Raw genomic sequence first — 18,993 nt, 5'->3', positions numbered from 1 at the left:
TAGGAGATCTACCACCTAGTGTGCTCTTCACTGTTCTTTATAAGTGAAACCACAACCAGTATTCTGAATATTCCAACTGTTCCAGAAATATAATATAGACTTCAAATAGGACATAAATTATTCCTGGCTTAAAATGGACATTGCAACTAAAGCTGACACTGCTCATGGTAGAAAAGTTGGAGAAACCCAATGCTTTATAATTTTCTTCTGAGGATCTGAGATTGCTTGAATTTTCTCAGCACAGGTCATAACTACGCGATACCTACACAAAGGGAGCTTGCTGGAAATCCATTCTCCAGTGCTTGAATGTTAGTGCTAGTTAGAAACCTGTTGAAGAGATTAGAGTCTCTCTCTGATTTTAAGTGTCTCACTATAACTTTTGAATTAGAAACTGTAAAACTATACGAGGTTATAAAAAGATTTTTATCATTTATAATGCATGAAATGATTTTTTAGGGACAGACATTGTATCAGTACAGTATGTCACCAAGCTGAGATCACAGCAGATTTTGGGTTTAGCCCTGGGAGTCTAGCCCTGTTTACTTTCCACATATACAGCTTGACTCAAAGAGTGAAACACTCCAGGAAATGCATCCAGCTAGACATTTGGGATGTGACCTAGTGGTGCTTTTGCTTTGCTCTATGGGCTCTCGTCTGTAGCAGGCACTTAGAGTTTAAGTGGTTATAATGCCTTGTTTTATGGCTAGACTCACCCAGGCATAGAAAGCCTATTTCCTCTGGTCACATGCATTTATTATAATGCCGGTAACCAGATCAGAGAAAGATGTTGCACAGTACCTTTACCAAAAGCAAAAAACGCATTATCCAAATCTAATAGAAACATTTACTCAGCTGATACTACTTAAGAATAAATCATTCAGAGATTATAGAAATCAATTTGATTTCCTGTTCAGCAAATCTCAATATTTTGTAGTAGGTGGTATGGGGAAAATGATATTATGGTGTGTGAAGTGTAAAGTGATTTCCATGACTTTTACAGAGACCATAGTTTTGCTATTAGCAAATTTTGGCTAATCAGCATTAATACAATTGGGTTTTCCTCCTATGACACTTTCAACCAAAATAGCCAGAAAAAGAGCACTTTTTCAATGGTACAAGAAAAAGATTAAACTCGACACAAGCTTGCATTCCGTAAGACAAGATTTTTATACATACGGTATGATTCTTGTTTGCAGAAATAACCTTTTTTTTTTGTGGAGTGGAGACCTGGCCATCAAGTTACAGATTAACTGCATCTATTTTCTGTGCTGCTTATCCTACACAGGCTCACTGGGAATTTATCCCAGGTGACTCGGGGCACAGGGTGGGGGACACCATGGACTGGGTGCCAAACCATCACATGGTACAACTGCACACACTACAGACAATATAAAGACACAAGTAAGCCTACAGCACATGTCTTTGGACTTGGGGAGGAAACCTGAATCCCCAGAGGAAACCTCTGCAAAAGAATCGAACCCCTAACCCCATTAACCGGAATAAGTGAACATGGGCATTAGGTCATGATGTATGCAATAACAGTTCTTGTTTTGTCATTATGTTGTTATGCATCCGTGACTTTGTTGATATGCAGTGTCCTGGCTTTGCACCAAACGGATTACAGGTTGGTGTAGATCTTTGCTAATTGGATTATAGGCCAACACGCTGCTAGCATCTGATGTTTTGTTTGCCTTTAATAGGGCTCCTTCATAAAGCGCTGTCCTGTCTCCTCTAATTTTAAGTCTCCTGTAACTCCTGTGTATAGTGTTACCTAATTTTCTCCACCATAAAGTTGTAAGCTGCTCATTTGGCTAATGCACACTGACAGATTGGAAGGAAATTAAATTAGAGAAAACTGATTAGCTGTTGACTCTGGGGCTGTAAGCGGACACTGTGTTGAGATGGGTTTTTTTTCCCCTCTATCGTTTATGGTATGTAATCACTGGTGCATAGGAGGGACTTTTTAATCAGATGAAGCCACATAACAGATATCTACATAAGAAAGTTCTGTCTATTAGCAAGGTGCACAGTTTCAGTGCTCCGTATTCTGTGTTATTATGCCAGTGTTGCATGCATGTGGTTCCGATGCTACAAACAGTGCTTGTAATGGCAGCGTCACAGGTTCCTCCAGAGAAGATGGAGATAGGAATGATGATGGTGCTTGTGTATCGGGTTCCAGAAGTAAGATTTAAACCCACCATTGGGGAATTTCACTATTAGCTATAATCATCCATATAATATCCATCCAGATGAGACTTCCTATCAGCCAAGCAAGTGTTTATGAACCAGTCATACATGCTCCTGCAGAACATCAGTTAAAAAAAACATGTTTTATTAACAAAATCCTTGCATACCAGTCACAGATAACTCATACAGTGTATTCAGTTTAAGGTTGGACTATGAGATATGAAAAAAACCTGAAAAAACCTGGAAAAAATTGTTCATCCATGTCGATGCACGTTCTTCATTTCGTTTAGATTAGTCTTTATTCAGTAGCTGACAGCAGCAATGCTTCAGACAATTATGCTGCGTGTGTTGGGAAGAAGAAAATTACGCCTCATGAATGTAACTCAAGATCAATATTCTGTTGACATGTGAAAATGTAATAAACCACCCACATATCACCAGGAGGAAATCATCCCATCCAAGTAAAGCTGGACAGAGAAATAACATTGCGTCTTTCTAACTTGCAAATGACTTTACATGGCATATTGTTGGGATTGTGCTGAGGACTGAGCTCCATGAGCCGATTTTACTGTCAGTCCTCAAGAGTGCACAGTAAATGTTCAAACATACTATACAAGTTACACATAGTTACAAAAGTATGTTCCTTCTTGTGTTTCCATCATCATGTTTCTCAGGTTAGAACACCAGTTGGCTCCAGATTGCTAATTGGAACACTTTTATCTTGTGGTTTCAGGAATGGTGAGGAAAAATGTGCATCACCAATTCTCTTTATTCTTGAGCCCCTTGAACCATCCATTCTCCCCACGTTTTCTCTCGCCAGTGTGTAATCGCTCATGTACTTAACTTTGTATCGTGCACAAACAGGAAACTGGCTTAATGACTTTGAAAGCATTAAGGAATTTTAAACAAAACAAAATAAATTATGGTAGTTACACGATTTTTCCCATGCGCATGCAAATGCAACACGAGTGACCTTCATTAAGGTGCCATTCATTATCGCCCTTGACTAGGTAAGTAGGCAAACAACTTATGCAAATTGAGTGTACTCTTACTGTTCTTTCTCCGTGTAACAGAGATTAAGGGGTTTCTTTTTACACTCAGCTATCTGCCGTTGTTTGAATTGGGGTCTTAGTCATTTCCAGCATGGCGTCGCTAATTTCTGCTTTTCCCGTATCTAAAGTGCCACTGGATATCAGATTATGGAATTATTTGGGTGTTTTATTCGCCTGTCAGCTTTTCCTAAGCTTAGCATTTCTTACTTACTTACTTCTTTTTTCTTATTCCTCTCACTCTTTCTGATCTCTCTGTCTCTCTCTCTGTCTCTCTCTCTCTCTCTCTTCATTGTGCTGTCTATGTCTCACTCGCTCTCTTTCTGTTTATTGTGGGCACCCTTGTTACTGTCATCCCTGTTGTTTTTCCTTTTTTTTCTGTTGGCTTGGTTCCTACTCTTGTTAATTCATCCCTTCCGTCTCTCACATATTTCCTTCTCTCTTCTCACTCCTCATTCTACCTGCTGTACCTGCTACCTACTCATTTTGAATTTTTCCATTTTTTTTTTATTCCTTGTCCCTCTGTCTCCCTTTTTCTCACTTTCTCTTCTCCCTGTCCTTTTGCCTCACATTGTCTTCTGCTCACGCCTCCAATTTTATCTCTTGCCGTTTCTCTCCAACTCTTTCATATCTATTCCCACACACCACGTCTCGCTCACCTCTGCCATTTTCCCACTTTCTTCCCCCACTCTTTACGGACTCTTCCTGTCTATTCCTCCTTCTCCTTCTGTCGCTATCTGGTCTATCTCTCTGTCCCTTTTTGCAGGGTGGGATGATTGCTCTGCTGCTCTCCATCTTGTGCTTGGTGCTGATCCTGTACACACGGAAGCGCTGGTGTAAGAGGCGTCGTGTGCCTCAGCCTCAGAAGAGCGCGAGCGCTGAGGCAGCTAACGAGATTCACTACATCCCATCTGTGCTGCTGGGTGGGCAAGCACGTGAGAGCTTGAGGAACTCCCGGTGCCAGGGTGCCAACGCCAGCGGCACCCTCAGTATCCGAGAGACACCCATCCTCGATGGCTATGAGTATGACATTGGTGAGCTGCGCCAGCACCTGCAGCGTGAGTGCATGAACGGTGGTGAGGACTTCGCCAGCCAGGTGACACGCACACTCGATTCGCTTCACGGCTGTAATGACAAGGCCAACGTGGATCTCACCCCCGGTGCGTTCTAGGCTCAAACCCACTCGTCTTTTTGAGATGGGTAGAGGATGTTACTGTTTGTTGTAATTTAACCCTATAACATATTACTATACATAAAAAAATGTATATTTAAAGAATATTGGGAAGAGCTAGAAAACCCTGTGCAAGTCTGCATAAACATTCCTCTGATCAGAGATTGAACATATTTATTATTACATATCGCTCAAAAGGCCACAAAATCCCTTTTTATTTATTGTACTGACCTGTTGTCAGTTTACCCTGGACACAAGATACTAGGTTAAATTCATGAACTCATAATCCATGTGTAATTCTTTTCACAAAACAAAATAATACCCATGTTTTTGTTAAATTCTGTTCTAAAGCAGATATGGCCATGATTTAATGTCAGCTCAGTTTAAGTAGGTGCAGTACTGATGTTTCTATTATTTCAAATGAATGTGTATTTGGACACATGTTAGGATATATTAACTTTTTTTTTTTTTTTCAAACACATACTGTGTATATCAGTACTTTTCTCGGTTTTGCGTGATTGCGAAACCTATTCACTGTCTAGGCTTTTATACTCCTTCTATCTGCTCACACAAATGCTCCAATTGGCTTCACACAGTGTTTTATACTGAAAATGACATAGTTATGGTGAAACAGCAGACATCTGAATGCTATACTTTTCAGCTCATAGATCAAAAATGCATTTGGTGTGATGATGGTTATTTTCACATTGATGGGAAATTTGCAGGTCTCAGTCTTGTGAGCTAATAGCAGTTAAAAAAAAAGGATATAGAAAATTTTAAGTCAGAGGATTTTGCCTTGCTGTTTTCTTACTGTTACTTACTGCTTGAGAAAATAGAATTCAGTAAAAGTTTGAGCTTTTTTCTTGCCGTACAGCTAAGGGATCGATTTGTTCTCTAATGCGGTAGGAAGCTAGTATGTGATAGATTTATCTTTCGTGTTATGTTTGCGTTTACATTTCTAACCCAATTGTTGAACTCGAACCCAGTATAACCGGTGATGACTAACAGTATGAAATTATGGTAAGTTTTCCAAAATCAGTTATATCAGGCAAGAGTGAGCAATTCAACGCCTCTTCTGTCCTGATCTGTGAGTTTATAACTCCTTTGAGAGCTGTAGCTGCTCTATAAACTTTATATGTTTCTTACCAAACTTTTGATTGGCTGTTGGAAAAATGCACAAATTAGATACACTAGGTAAAAAAAAACTGGAAAAAGGAACTAGGTAGGAAATATAATTTGATTCTCTGCACTGTACTGTAACAAGATGGCTAGAGTCAGTGGACTAGCTGCATCTCACAGCCCAACAGATGTGCAGCGCCACAGGGAAAGCCCCTACATTTAATCTGTGGATCTGTGCATGCGGCGTATTAACAGATCAGGGCAACCGTTCACCTTCAAGCAGAGATTAGCTAGCTATTGTTGGGTGAGTAGTTCATTTTGTGGGTCTGCTCTTTATGATGAAATGAAAATGACAGCAGGTACGTTGAGCAGGTTCACTGTGTGCATGCAGGTAGTGCTGCTGGATCAGCTAGTAAGACTAAGAGCTAACTAGCTGATGGAAGCTAAAACACAGTTATTCTTTTTGGGGTTTTTTTTGCTTTTCCGTCTAGTACTCAGGGTAAAAATCTTTAATACTGAGCAGTTGTGAGGCACAAATGCTTTGGCTGCACCCCAAACTGCACACTGCTTACTAAATAGTGTGTCATTACACCACGTGTATTTTGTGGTTTGGGACACACAGCCTTGAATTCTTTCTAAATGTATGCACTCGCAGCTGTGAGATTAATTTGTGCAGTGTGCAGCACAACCCACGTTACAAAATGTTGTTCCGCAAACAGCTTGCACCAGCATTTTTCTGGCAGATAGGAGCACATTCCAGGAGTATTACCAATAACTCTCGAGTGGTGTAGAGCTTATTTTTAGGCCTTAGTCATGAGTCTGGCTCTAATGGTTAAACAGGGGTTTCAATTAAGTTTTCATCGCTTCCACCACTGACTGATATGTGCTAGATGTGCAATGTTTTGGAATTTTTGTACCGAATCCGCATCACAGCGAGGTCAGAGATCAGCTTTTCACCAGTAGCTTCCTTCCTGTTTGAAGTCTAGCTTAAGACATTTTGGTACCAAGAAGAACTAAACTAGTACGTATAGCCTCCCCATCTCTGCCTCCTCTTTGCACACAAAGAGCTCTTCCTCCAGAACTGGGATCATAGTATTCGACTTTAACAAGCATTTTTAGTGGCATCAATCTAAATCACAATCATTTGTATGACAGCCATGATACACAGGTAACACTCAGTGACTATTGAAGATGCTCACAATATGTCTTTGCTGTCCTTCATCAATTGAATTCATTTTTTAGAATGGACATTGTCTCAAAGCAGCTTTACAGACGTATAGAAACAATTTTTTTTTTTCCAAAAGTTTCAAATTAAATTAATACTTATTATTAATACTTACCTAATGAGCAAGCCTGAGGCAACGGAGGCATGGAAAAACTCCCTGAGACGAGTAAATAATGTAAATGTAAATAATGTCCTCTTATTCCTTTGTATTAAGCCATAAACACAAAATCCAGCTCATAAAATATTTAATTTAATTTAAACGAGTCTCCCTCGTATTGGAAACAAGGGGTCTGCCTGATTCATTATACAAAGCTGGTCATTTAAACAATTCAAAGCTTTATGCAGATCGTCTTTGCTTACCTGTCCATGAGTAACATTTGATAGATAATTCTGTAGTAACAATTTACTCCATTTTGGAAAGTGTTTATCTGAGAATTATCTGGATATACTGAGTGCTTGCTGATTTCAGGCATGAAGGGGCATTGGGGAGTGTATAAAATGACTGACCAGAGGCTTGTATAAATTCACACAGGCACGCTGGACCCACATAATGTTTTTGCATGAGTTTTCTCAGCTTTGTAATACAATTGAGCTGAGGCTATGGCATAAACAATTACTTTTTGATCGTGTTCTGCATGTTTCCCAAGTTATTGTACAAGTAAGAAATAAAAAATAGGCTGTTGCACTTAAACCTTGAACATTGGGTAGTTTCATTAATTTGCTTTTCTTTTGTTGAGAGAAACCGTGTTGGTAACATAATCTGGTTATTTTCTTCTGACGATAGCACTATTAAATTGGGATTAGTTTTAAATATCCATGCAAAATGAAACCTCAGGTTTTCTTTTTTTTTTTAAGGTTGGCCCAATCAATTATTTTTTAGAGTCTACTTAAACTGAGCTGTAACCTTAACACATGGCTGCTTGGTCAGCTTATCCATATTACAGTGGCCTTTTTACTGCTCAGCAACTGTCCTGCCCATCAAAACACACAACCTGAGACAGCGGACAACCCTTTGTTTGTTATTACAACGAAGTGAACTGGCATTAAATATATGTGTTAGCTTTAAAAAAAAAAAAAAAACGACACAAATGCCAGTAAATGTTGTGGCATATAAAGCTTAAGTGGATGGAAGTAGTTAGATATTAAGTAAATTATTCATGATAGCCATTGTATTGCTTATGGGACCCCGCAGCACCAAAGGACCCATTTTAAACATCATTAAAGGCAAGAAGAGTCTCTTGATTCAAGTTAGTGACACAGAGGTCGCCCAGGTTCATTGGACACACAGCATCAGAGGCATCAGCACTGATTGAGTGTGAAATGATGCTGATATTTGCCTGGAAGAATGTTCTGCTATGAATACTCCCAGTAGACTGTGCTGGAGAGGAGTAATTTCATGTTGCCATGCTAATTTGAGTAGTACAAAAAGCCCTGCAGTGTCAGTTTTCTTTGTCGTAGTGCTTGCTTATTACCAGGGGACATGCCCATATAGCGCTGTTACAGAATGCAAAATGATAGAAGCTCATATCACTAAGTCATTTCAGATGAGTTTAGTTTACTCTTTACTTTAAGGCTGATTTCATCTGTTAAAAAAAGTAAAATTAAACAAATCTCAAACATACATAACATAATAGAACAAGAACAAAACTGGTTCTATCAACAACAACGTAATATACCAGTCATAACACATAATACACACCATCCCAATATTGATCAGTGTGTTCTGTTGGCTTTCAGCTTGATTTATACAATACTGACCTTTTCAAATTCAAGTCAGTTCTGTTTTATTTGTATCGTGCTTGTCCCAAACATTGTCCCAAAGCAGCTTTACATAAATACAGAAATTCATATTAAAAACTACAAAGTTTAAAATTAAAATTTATATTTATCCCTAATGAGCAAGCCAGAGATGACTGTGACAAAGAAAAATTCCCTGAGACGATATGAGGAAGAAACCTTGAGGTGATCCAGACTCAGAAAGGAAGCCAGACTCTTCATGGAGACACAAAACTGTGATGAGTTTCTTATAAACAAACATGAGTTCAGATCAAGTTAAATGTAGCTGACTGTTCAGCAGTTCAGCATGGCTGTTGTTGGTTATGGAGCTTTCACATGACATCGAGACTGTATTTTGACGAGCAACAATTGCAGTCCCATAATTCCCTTCACACTCAAGATTCTGACTTATTGAAGGTATAAAAATTTGCAATTTTACAATTGCAATTTTAAATGCAGGCCACAGGCAGAGTGAGTGGGATAAGTTTGGATTTTACACATTATACTGTATACTAGAGAATAATCCGAGGGAAATGAAAGGCCAGCAGTGGTCAGGATGAGTATATCAGTTTGAAAGTAGGCCTGATTATCTTCTAGTGTGGTCTAGGCATTATTCTAAAGAACGATACTTACTCCTACACTATTTCTCTGACACACTTCACAAATACCATCGTAGCAAAAGAGTACCTGTCACTAGCAAGGAGAGCTCATTTGAAGTTAGACGAGCTCCTCTTGTGAACATCGGTGCCTGCGGCTGGGTTTTATGTACCATCCACCTGTCTGACTCTTCTTTGTTTCTTTCTCTCTTTTTCTGCCTGATATTGACCTTTTTTCCATCAGTGGTCAGTGTTATGTGCTATCAACCTTTCTCTCTATCTCTCTTTGCCTAACATTAACCTTTTGACCTCTTTGCCATCAGGGAATGACAATACAAAACTGTCCCTGATGAGCAAGTACAAGGATAACATCATAGCCACCAGTACCGTTGACAGCAATCACCAGCAAAACACGCTCCTCCCACACAACACCTCCACCAACCAGCGCACGCGTCTGTCCAGCAACACGCGCGGTGAGTGGTCGGCCACGCCTGCAGACGCCTGCTTAAAGACATGCCCGCTGACACCCCCAGCTGCTATTCTCACTTCTTGGGTGTATCCCAAATGCTAGTGCGTGCTAACGAACATTAGGAAAAGATACTGCAGTATGGAACAATGCATAGAGAATCATATGAAAGATAAAATATTAGATTTCTGTTAAGAAAGATTGCCCATTAGATTAAGATTAAGAAATAAATTATCACACCTCAGTAATCTGATATGGTGTGTAGGAAAACTAAAAAAACAATGTTCAACAAGACACACATTCCCTCAGCTAGACTACATCTCAATGCTCAGAAATAACAAACCCTCTGAAATATATTTCCAGTGTTTAGGATATTTTTTAAAACGTCAGTTATGACTCCTAGTCTTTGGGACAAAGCCCATGAAAGTGTGATGTTTTCTCTCATAACCCTCCTAGCGAGCTTTGGATTTTTATTTTGATTTATGTCTATCTTGTGTCTCTCTATATAATATGAATACCATGCACATCCTTAATCATTAAAATTTTATTTTAGTAACCTTTATGTCAAACTTAGTTACATACTATACATTATAGACCAAAATTGCTTTCTTTACATATTTTTTTTCCCTTTCTTATTTCTTTTTTTCTCCTGTGCATGCGTGTGTGTGTGTGTGTGTATGTGTGTGTGTGTGTAGAAACATCTCGGTATTTACAATTACAATCAAGCTGCACCAGTCCTGTATTGTATGATGTGCACCTCTTTGAGTCCTCAGCTCGGAAATATCCCTACATTTTATCCATGTAGACCCGAGACACTCCAAACAACCCCCGAAGACCCCGAATTTGTCCGTCTTTATTCTCTTACAATACCAGAGCTGTAATCACGCTGCTGCAGAGCTTGATTACACAGGTCAGCAACTGAGGACTGGAGCAGAACAGAAATGTGACTTTACCAATTGTCTGACGAGGTCTGGGTCCGCAACCTCACATTTACTCAAATTATATTTGATTCATAATTTTTTTTTCTTCTTCTTTTTCTTCTTTTGCTCATTTTTTTTGCTCAGCTAACTGCAGCACAAAGTAATCCGCTTTAGTGGACGAACAGTTCTCTGTGTGTTTGCTTCCTGACTTCTTCAGACTAGTGCAGCTAACCTGCTCATATTTATAGGAAACGAGAGGAACTTAATGAAATGAAGTTTGATACCAGAGGCGGGTGTTTTACAGTGCAGTGCTCTTTATGCTCCCTGTCTTCAATGAATTGATGCTTATTTAGAATATTCTGCATGTGTTGTGTGTTCCGGGTCACTTGCATTTTACTGAGTTTTCCCACGCGACTCGTCTAGAGACACACACACACACATCAGCCATAACAATAAAACCACCTGCTTAATATTGTATTATATAATATGTTGTATAATATATTATTCAGTCTGTGCTTCTCAGCCTTATACGCAGCAAGCTGTGATGCACTGTGTGTCCTGACACCTTTCTATAACAGACAACATTCACTTTTTCAGCAGTTTGTGCTATAGTAGGGATGTGCTTCTGTGGGATCGGGCTTGCCTTCAATTTCCACGTACATCACTGAGCCTTGGGCGCCCATGACCTTGTCACCGGTTCACTGGTTGCCCTTCGCTGGACCACTTTTTTTAGGTTCTAATCACTGCACACATCCCACAAGACCTGCTGTTTTAGAGAAGCTTTGACTCAGTTGTCTAGCTACCCCAGTTTGGCTCTTGTCAATGACACTCTCATCCTTACAATCGTCCATTTTTCCTGATTCCAACAAATCAACTTCGAGAACTGACTGTTTACTTGCTGCCTAAAATATCCCACCCCTCGACAGGTGCCACTGTAATTATATCATAATTGTTATTCACTTCATCTCTCAGTGGTTATAACTGCTCCTTTAGTTCTGAGGCATTTAATAATTTTAACCTCAGTATGTCAGAGCCCTTTTCTGAATAAACAAAAGCAGAACATATTATTTGTTAGAAAAACAGGATATACAGACATTTTTGACATTCAGCACAGTAACACTGTTGAAATATGTGCAAACCTGATCACACCGGCCATTAAAAAGCAGTTAAATAAAAAATATATATTTTTTGACCTGAACATTAGTACATTTTATAATAAATGTGCATTTCTACCTTAAGTATAAAATGTAGGGTGGCATTTATGCATTTGATTAAATAAGACTCAGAGACCCTGGGATTAGTGATTGCTTGCACAAATCAATGCAGGTGAAAGGCAGCAGAATTATACTGAATAATAATTTAGGACCCTTCAGTATAATAAAGTTTGAATTCTAAGCAAATTTATCTAAAGTATGTCTTAGCTTCTCAAAGCAAACGAAAGGCTTTTGTGGAACATTAATCAAAATGATAATTACACTCGAAATACAGACTTAGGAAAGGTTTTCATTCACATTTACCTTCTTAACAAAGTGCGCACTCAGGTCTGTTGCTTTTTTTTCACTCATCTCACTATAGTTCATTGTCATTATGCTTCAGCTTCAGTTGTGAGCTGAGCTCTTTGAGGCCAGAACAATTAACAACACATGAAAAATCCTCACTCACATTGTTTTCTGCAGCCACTTTGTAAGTGATGCCATTCACACACTAATTATTTGTAAACCTCCCGCATCGTCCAATTTATCTGACTGCATGTAGCAAATTATTAGCGCTTATTAGTAAATCAGGGGAAACACCAGTTGACAAATGTGTTGTTGGGTGTGGCAGAGGTGCAGCAAGCCAAAACCATCATATATTAAACCATATCTATCTATCTATCTATCTATCTATCTATCTATCTATCTATCTATCTATCTATCTGTCTGTCTGTCTGTCTGTCTGTCTGTCTGTCTGTCTGTCTGTCTATCTATCTATCTATCTATCTATCTATCTATCTATCTTCTTTATTAGTATTTCCTAGTTGAAAAAATCATATTGATAATATACTGACTGCAAATTTGTCTTCATTTTATTAATTTCAATAAAATGTCCACATTAATCTACATTATTTATTTATAAAAAAAAAAAGCACTTGATCTATAGCTCTTCAGTAGGTAAACCATGGAATATTTAATATTTTATTTTTTGTATTATTGTGCATTGATTTCTGAGTTTGTTTTGGCAAAATATCACAGTCAAGAGCTCATAAATGGTACGCTGGATCTAAAACTATTGTATTATAATTTTTGCTATTTACTTAATAAAAATAAATAAATAAGCAACAACAACAATAATAATAATATTTAAGTCTAATTGTTATGCTAAGTGTTAAGGTAGTGTTATTCTATTTATGTTTTTTCATTTTAAGAAAATTCATCATTCATCATGATTAGTTCTTTATGAACGGAGCCGATCTCACGAAAGAAAAATTAGCTTAAGTCAGAGGTCAGAGTCACTACCACACAATTCTGTTTACAGGAAAGTGTGTTCAGAAATCTGCAGGTCTGTGGTCTGAATACTGATGTACATAGAAATGTTATATATCTTGACACTTCACCAAGCGCTGAATAAGCTCTGTGTTTTCTGAACGTTGCTGCTACTGTAGATGTAGATTATGCTTTAGATCATCAGCCTTTAGATCATGACATTCAGATTCTAGAGGTCTTATAATGACTTGCTTTCTGCACCTGAACCAGCAGATCAGCATGCTGCAGGTGCACTGATGCTGGGCTTTGAATATTTTAACAAGCTCATCTTTTATTCCTGTCCATGAAGCATTGCACCTTTTGGCCCCTGTTTAATTGTGGAAGCTGTCACACACTCAGGAGTTTCCGATAATTCCTTTAAAAGTTCGTCATTTGTTCCTTTTTTCCGTGCCAGAGAGACATATTGTGATATTTGGCATTGTTATCAGGAAACAGGTGTTATTTTTTTGCATTATGTGTTTAGCCGTATTTTGCATCCACTTTGTATAACCTCAGATATCCACACTTATTTCTAAGGGACAATTATATTCTGTTGTTGTTGTTGTTTTGTCTTAATCCTAAAGCCTGTTTTATAGCTGCAGTAATAAACAGTGTTGCTTTAAATATAGCCAGAGAAGCTTGTTTGCTTTAAAACCTGAATGTTTGCATAGGCTATTGTACAAGCAGTAATGCAGCATAATGGCTAAATCCTCATTAATCCTAGTTTGTTAAAAGATTGCTGCCTCCCTCTCTAGAATTAGTTGGTAGCTGGAAAAAAAGACGGATGTTGTACGCAATGTGAATCAATTGGTAGGGCATGTGTCAAATGCGTCTTTATTGATGTTCATCCCTGACATGGTTGATCCTTAGCAGAGCCACGGGCAGAGAGAGTAATAAAGCAATTTCACTACAAGAAATCCTCAATCCAGAACACAGGCAGAGGTCAAGCCTGAAAGATACAATTTACAGAACTAGAAAACTAGAAATAGAGTAGCTAGAATAAAAACTAGACATGAGCACAGCGGATTCTTATTAACAGTGCTATGCAGTGGACACAGAGAAACACAGTGTTGTAGAAACTGACTAATTAGCTGTAGGAGGAAAACAGGAAGCAGGAACTGCTTAGCCAGACATTAAACATAGACACAGCATCTGTAAGCTGTAACATCTGTCCAAGTCTCAGTCTCAGACAGCACACCTATGTACCCGTCTGATGCATACGTCACACAAAGTGGAAGCACTTCAGGAGTTTCAAAGTCGTCATCTGATTGGGTGGATTTTACAGGATTCTCATTCGATGTGTGTGTTGCGTTTTTAAAGCCTGCAAACACAACCATCGTGACTCTCCACTTCTATCATGGAGGAAGGAAACTGTCATGATTTGTTGCTTTAGCTGTCCTGTCAGTCAGAAGCCCTCTTGGGCAGTTCCTGAAGGTCTGACTACATGAGACTACATTTGCTGTGGCTTTCTTTTGTTGTTTCTTTTTTAAACATTTTACATGTACGTTGGCAGACACCCTTATCCAGAGTGATGTACAAAAGGGCTTCATCTTTTGTTTTGGTCATAAAGTTCCTGTACATGGTGCATATGCTGTCAGCAGTGTCATATCAGACACGACAGATTTCTGCTTTCAGTGAGAGAGAGAAGTCTTTCATGTTTCAGAGATTTGTTTGCCCACAATGCTTTAGTGATTCTTACATAACATTAAATGCATCTGGAGTGGATGAAAAAGCATTATTCTCCTTTACACGTGCCTCGGCTCCCTACACGTCTCCAGTAGCGGCAGAATATTATACCTTTATATTAAAATATCAATCCTCGCTATCTGCCTGATGCAGATGCCATATTTTGTTTAAAAACCCATGGTTTGTGTTGAAGCATGACATATAGAACAACTAAACCGTATGCTGAAGGAGAGACAGCACAATTTTTATGCCAATGCTGTGCCATTCCTTTGTTTCATGCTGTTCATAAGCACAAGCATTTTTCCATTTGTGTCCAGGGTGAATAGTCTCTGGAGTGCTATGCCATCGTGCCTTGAGGAACCATGTAGTTATTTCCTTCAGGCATTTCTCCTGCATGTGTTTACCCACTGAGATAAGACGCTGTTAAAATTGTATGGCAGCTCGAAAAAATCCAAGGCGCAACGTTGAATTTTTCATCTACATGAAATTCTGAAGAGGTTCTCCTGGACTCAGATTTACATATTCTTTCAAGGACATCTAAAGCACAAAAGCTGCCAGGTTTTCCTCCCAGAAATAAAAAGCAGAAGAATGCACTTAAACATTTAGGCCATTTAAAGATTTCATAACAACAGAAATGCAGTAAAAAAAAAAAAAAAAACAGCGGTTCAGGCAACATTCCTGCTGCTGGTAGCAGTTTGTTTATTTTTGTTTTACCTAGATTAAAAATAGATTTTAAAAGGCATCCAAACAGGAACTTGTTACTTTTACAGCTGGACCAGGATCCTGTTTCCATGACCTCAGCATGATTTGGCTAGATAGATAGATAGATAGATAGATAGATAGATAGATAGATAGATAGATAGATAGATAGATAGATAGATAGATAGATAGATAGATAGATAGATAGATAGATAGATAGATAGATAGATAGATAGATAGATAGATAGATAGATAGATAGATAGATAGATAGATCAAATGTTAGACTGTCCACAGTCTGTCACATAGTGAAGAAGTTTTAATGTATTCATTGATAAAGACTTTAAAGCTCTTAATATTAAACTGTGATATTTGCTGAATTTAATCCACAGCATGCCTGTGCCTCCAAAAATGTAAAGCTGTATGCATTACTCTAGGTAAGGACATCTGCCCAGTGCCTTAAATGTAAATAAAGGAACATTAAAATCCAACATGACAATTCCTACTTAGTCTCAACATCTCTTAAAACTATTGTCTCTAAGCAATAAAAAATAACAATGAACAATACAACAATAAAGCTCTATAAATTGCACTGGTTTCCAGGTCTGTTCCACTTCAGCCAGCTACGAGCAGGAGTCTGAGGTTACAGTGCGGCACTGGATCTCTCACTGTCCTGTTTTAATGCGGCTGTACTCACTGTAGCCTCAGATTCCTGCTGGTGGCTGAGAGAAGTGGAACAGAAGTGAAACTCATTGTGGTTTTCTGCTGTTGTAGCCCATCCACTTCAAGGTTTCTGCGTTTCCAGAGATGCTTTTGAGTTACTTAGGAGATCAGTACTAATCTAAAAAAATATGATAGAATCTTCTGGTATTTTATGTCTGTTCACAGTAATAATACACAATTCCACCCTTTTTTATGATCCACAGCTCTCTTGAGTCCTATTTAAACATGAGTATTTTGTGAACATGATGACGCTGCAGCAGTTATGTCACGCATGGGTTACATAGCTTAAAAGTGGCACGTGATCCAAAACCAGGAGAAAGAAGACTTTTCAAACATGATGATGATCATATGTGATCAGTGAAAACAAATGATGATGTGATGCTTATAGATGCTTATAGAATGTGCAGGCGACATGTTCAGACAAAGACAGGAAACACAGCAAACCTTTCCCACCACTGGAGAAGTTATCAGCATATTGAATCAAAGTCTGCGTTCCAAGACAGCTAGCACAAGCATCCAAACTCGTAAACAAGTCTCTTCTTACCAGAGGAACAGTGAATCCGGACAGTGAAATCCCCTGCAGCAGTCGCTCCTTTTCAATGATTATATGAGAGGGGTTCAAACAGAAGCAAGAGCGTAACGAGTGCAGTTTCATATTTTATATATATATGGAAAGTCATGTCTAGTTAGATGGGTGAAAAAACCCAGGGTTCAGAATGCTAATGAAAGTGCTTTTCCCCGAGGCGTAAATGTTATGGCCATTTTGGTTGTGGAGCAGACCAGCTTGTTGTTGATTAAAAATAAATAACTGTTCAGAAGCAAATGTGACTGATGCAGGACTAAATCTTAAGATGAGTATACTTCTTCAACTTCATATTAAAATTGTGCAGAAAGTTATGTTTACAGTAATTCTGGAAGTCTAAGAGATTTTAGGAATGCATTCCCTTTCACAGCTATGCTTTGAATTGAATATCATGATAAATTCCCATACTAAACAATATGGAGAAATATAAGAAAAATATTGTGATAATATTTTTGGTAATATCACCCAGTTAGTGCATCCTTGCTGTTGGCTTGAACCAATTTGTGCCTTTTTCTCTGATCTCTCTCACCATCAAGGCGTTTCCACTCACACAACTTTGGATACTTGATGTATTTTGTTTTGATTTTTCACACCATTCTGGGTAAACTCTAGAGACTGTTGAGTGTGAAAATCCCAGGAGATCAACAGTTATAGACAAACTCGAAGCAGTCCGTCTGGCACCAACGGTAATGCTACGGTCCAAATAAGTGAGATGACTTTTTTTTTCTTGTTTTTGATGGTTGAATGTTACCTGAAGCTGCTGACTCGTATCTGCATGATTATATGCATTGCACTGCTGCTGCACGATTGGCTGATTAGATAATCGCATGAACGAGCAAGTGTTCAGTGAGAGTGTGTGTGTGTGTTGTGTGTGTGTGTGTGTGTGTTAAAATCCTGTCTTCCTTTAAAGTGTGTGTGTTAATGCAGGGAAACTGTAAAATGTGCAGAACGTCAGTACCTTTGTTGGGAAACCCCAGTCCTGTGATACTTCTAGACTCTGTGTAGTTGATATAGAGGAGGTAGACCCCTCAACACGTCCAGTACACGGAGTGCTCTGTGTCACACAGTTACATCCTGATGCATAATCCACAGCTCAACCACATAAACAAGTCACCATCTCAATGGCTTGGGTATAATGTGTATTTACCTCAGATGCAGTGGTAATCCTGCCACCTGATTGTAAATTTCAGTTATTCAGCTACCTTTCCTTTTTCTTCTATTTATTTGTGTACATGTTGTTAAAGAAGGCATCATGTGGTTTTTGCAGTAGTTTTGTGGCTTTCTAGCTCTTCCCACTTACTAATAATCAAAGACAAAATGACAGGCAAATAGGCAAAGATGAGTCATAGTGGCCTCAGTATGAAAACTCTGACTGTTGTGTGCATCTGGCTGAGGAAAAAAAAATTTATCCCCTTTATATTTGAGCCAGTTATTTATTACAGAGTATGAAGGGTTTCCTGCCCGTCTTGCTTTTTGAGAAATGTTGATTTCTAATTATAAGAAGTTTTAATAGATTTGGAATTTGGATAAGGTCAAGTGAATATTGAGCTTTTGGTCTGTTTAATTTGTTCATATTTATTCAGAATGTGGAGTTTCTTAGCAAAGTGCAGAACCCTAATCAGGCATCTTTTCCAATTTAATCAAGTTCTCTGCAAGTTTAAGGTTTTTTTTTTTCATTGATGGGTTTTGTGTGTGAATTCTGCAGCGGGTTCAGCTTTCCTGAACCCGGACGGGGATTCTGGGCCTGAGACAGATGGCGAGCCACAGCTCACCTTCTACACCGACCCCAACCGCAGCCGCCGTCGCAGCCGAGGTATGAGAAACGGTAACGCCAACCCAGCGTGGGGCTCTGGGGGTAAGGACGACATCCACACCGTTCGTCGCATGATTCGGCGCCTGCCTGCGTGTGTGACGTGTGTGTCGGCGACTTTGTTCAGCGGTTGAGCAAAGCGGTAGTTGCGACGTGTCTCAGCGTGCAACTACATCATTACTCGTTGTCATTAACTGCCAGGCATGTGCCTTGATAAATGAACTGTGTGCATTTGTGATTTGTGAGATTCTCCATTTGGAATGTTTTCATGGATAAAGAAAAATAACGCTGACATACAGCATATACGTGTGTTTCTCATCTCCTAACTGTCCTTCTGTCCGTCCATGAATGCCACTCTTTCTCTGAGCACATGGAATGCCCAATAATAACAGAACTGTTATAGCATCTGCAAATAATTGTTAAAAAGTGATCAGCATTCGAACGGTTGTTAAAATGGATTGATGTATTGTTTTCCAGAAGTGAA

General features: G+C 38.8%; 1 protein-coding gene across 5 annotated transcripts in view; it reads left to right on the top strand.

Annotated features, from left to right (window-relative positions):
* Positions 1 to 18,993, top strand: part of astn1 (astrotactin 1) — a 223,908-nt gene that overhangs the window by 63,744 nt on the left and 141,171 nt on the right. Inside the window, exons 3-5 of one of the 5 annotated variants that reach the window (XM_058395827.1) lie at positions 4,003 to 4,396; positions 9,447 to 9,596; positions 18,405 to 18,512. In XM_058395827.1, coding sequence (XP_058251810.1) covers positions 4,003 to 4,396; positions 9,447 to 9,596; positions 18,405 to 18,512 — 652 coding nt within the window. Of the gene's footprint in view, positions 1 to 4,002; positions 4,397 to 9,446; positions 9,597 to 18,404; positions 18,555 to 18,993 lie in introns of all 5 variants that reach the window. The other 4 variants (XM_058395826.1, XM_058395830.1, XM_058395829.1 and 1 more) reach the window with 4 other exon arrangements.

Source organism: Hemibagrus wyckioides, linkage group LG07, assembly GCF_019097595.1.
Source record: "Hemibagrus wyckioides isolate EC202008001 linkage group LG07, SWU_Hwy_1.0, whole genome shotgun sequence".
NCBI lineage: Eukaryota > Metazoa > Chordata > Actinopteri > Siluriformes > Bagridae > Hemibagrus > Hemibagrus wyckioides.
The sequence above is the reverse complement of the archived record's forward strand: the minus strand, read 5'-3'. Positions and strand labels throughout refer to the sequence as shown.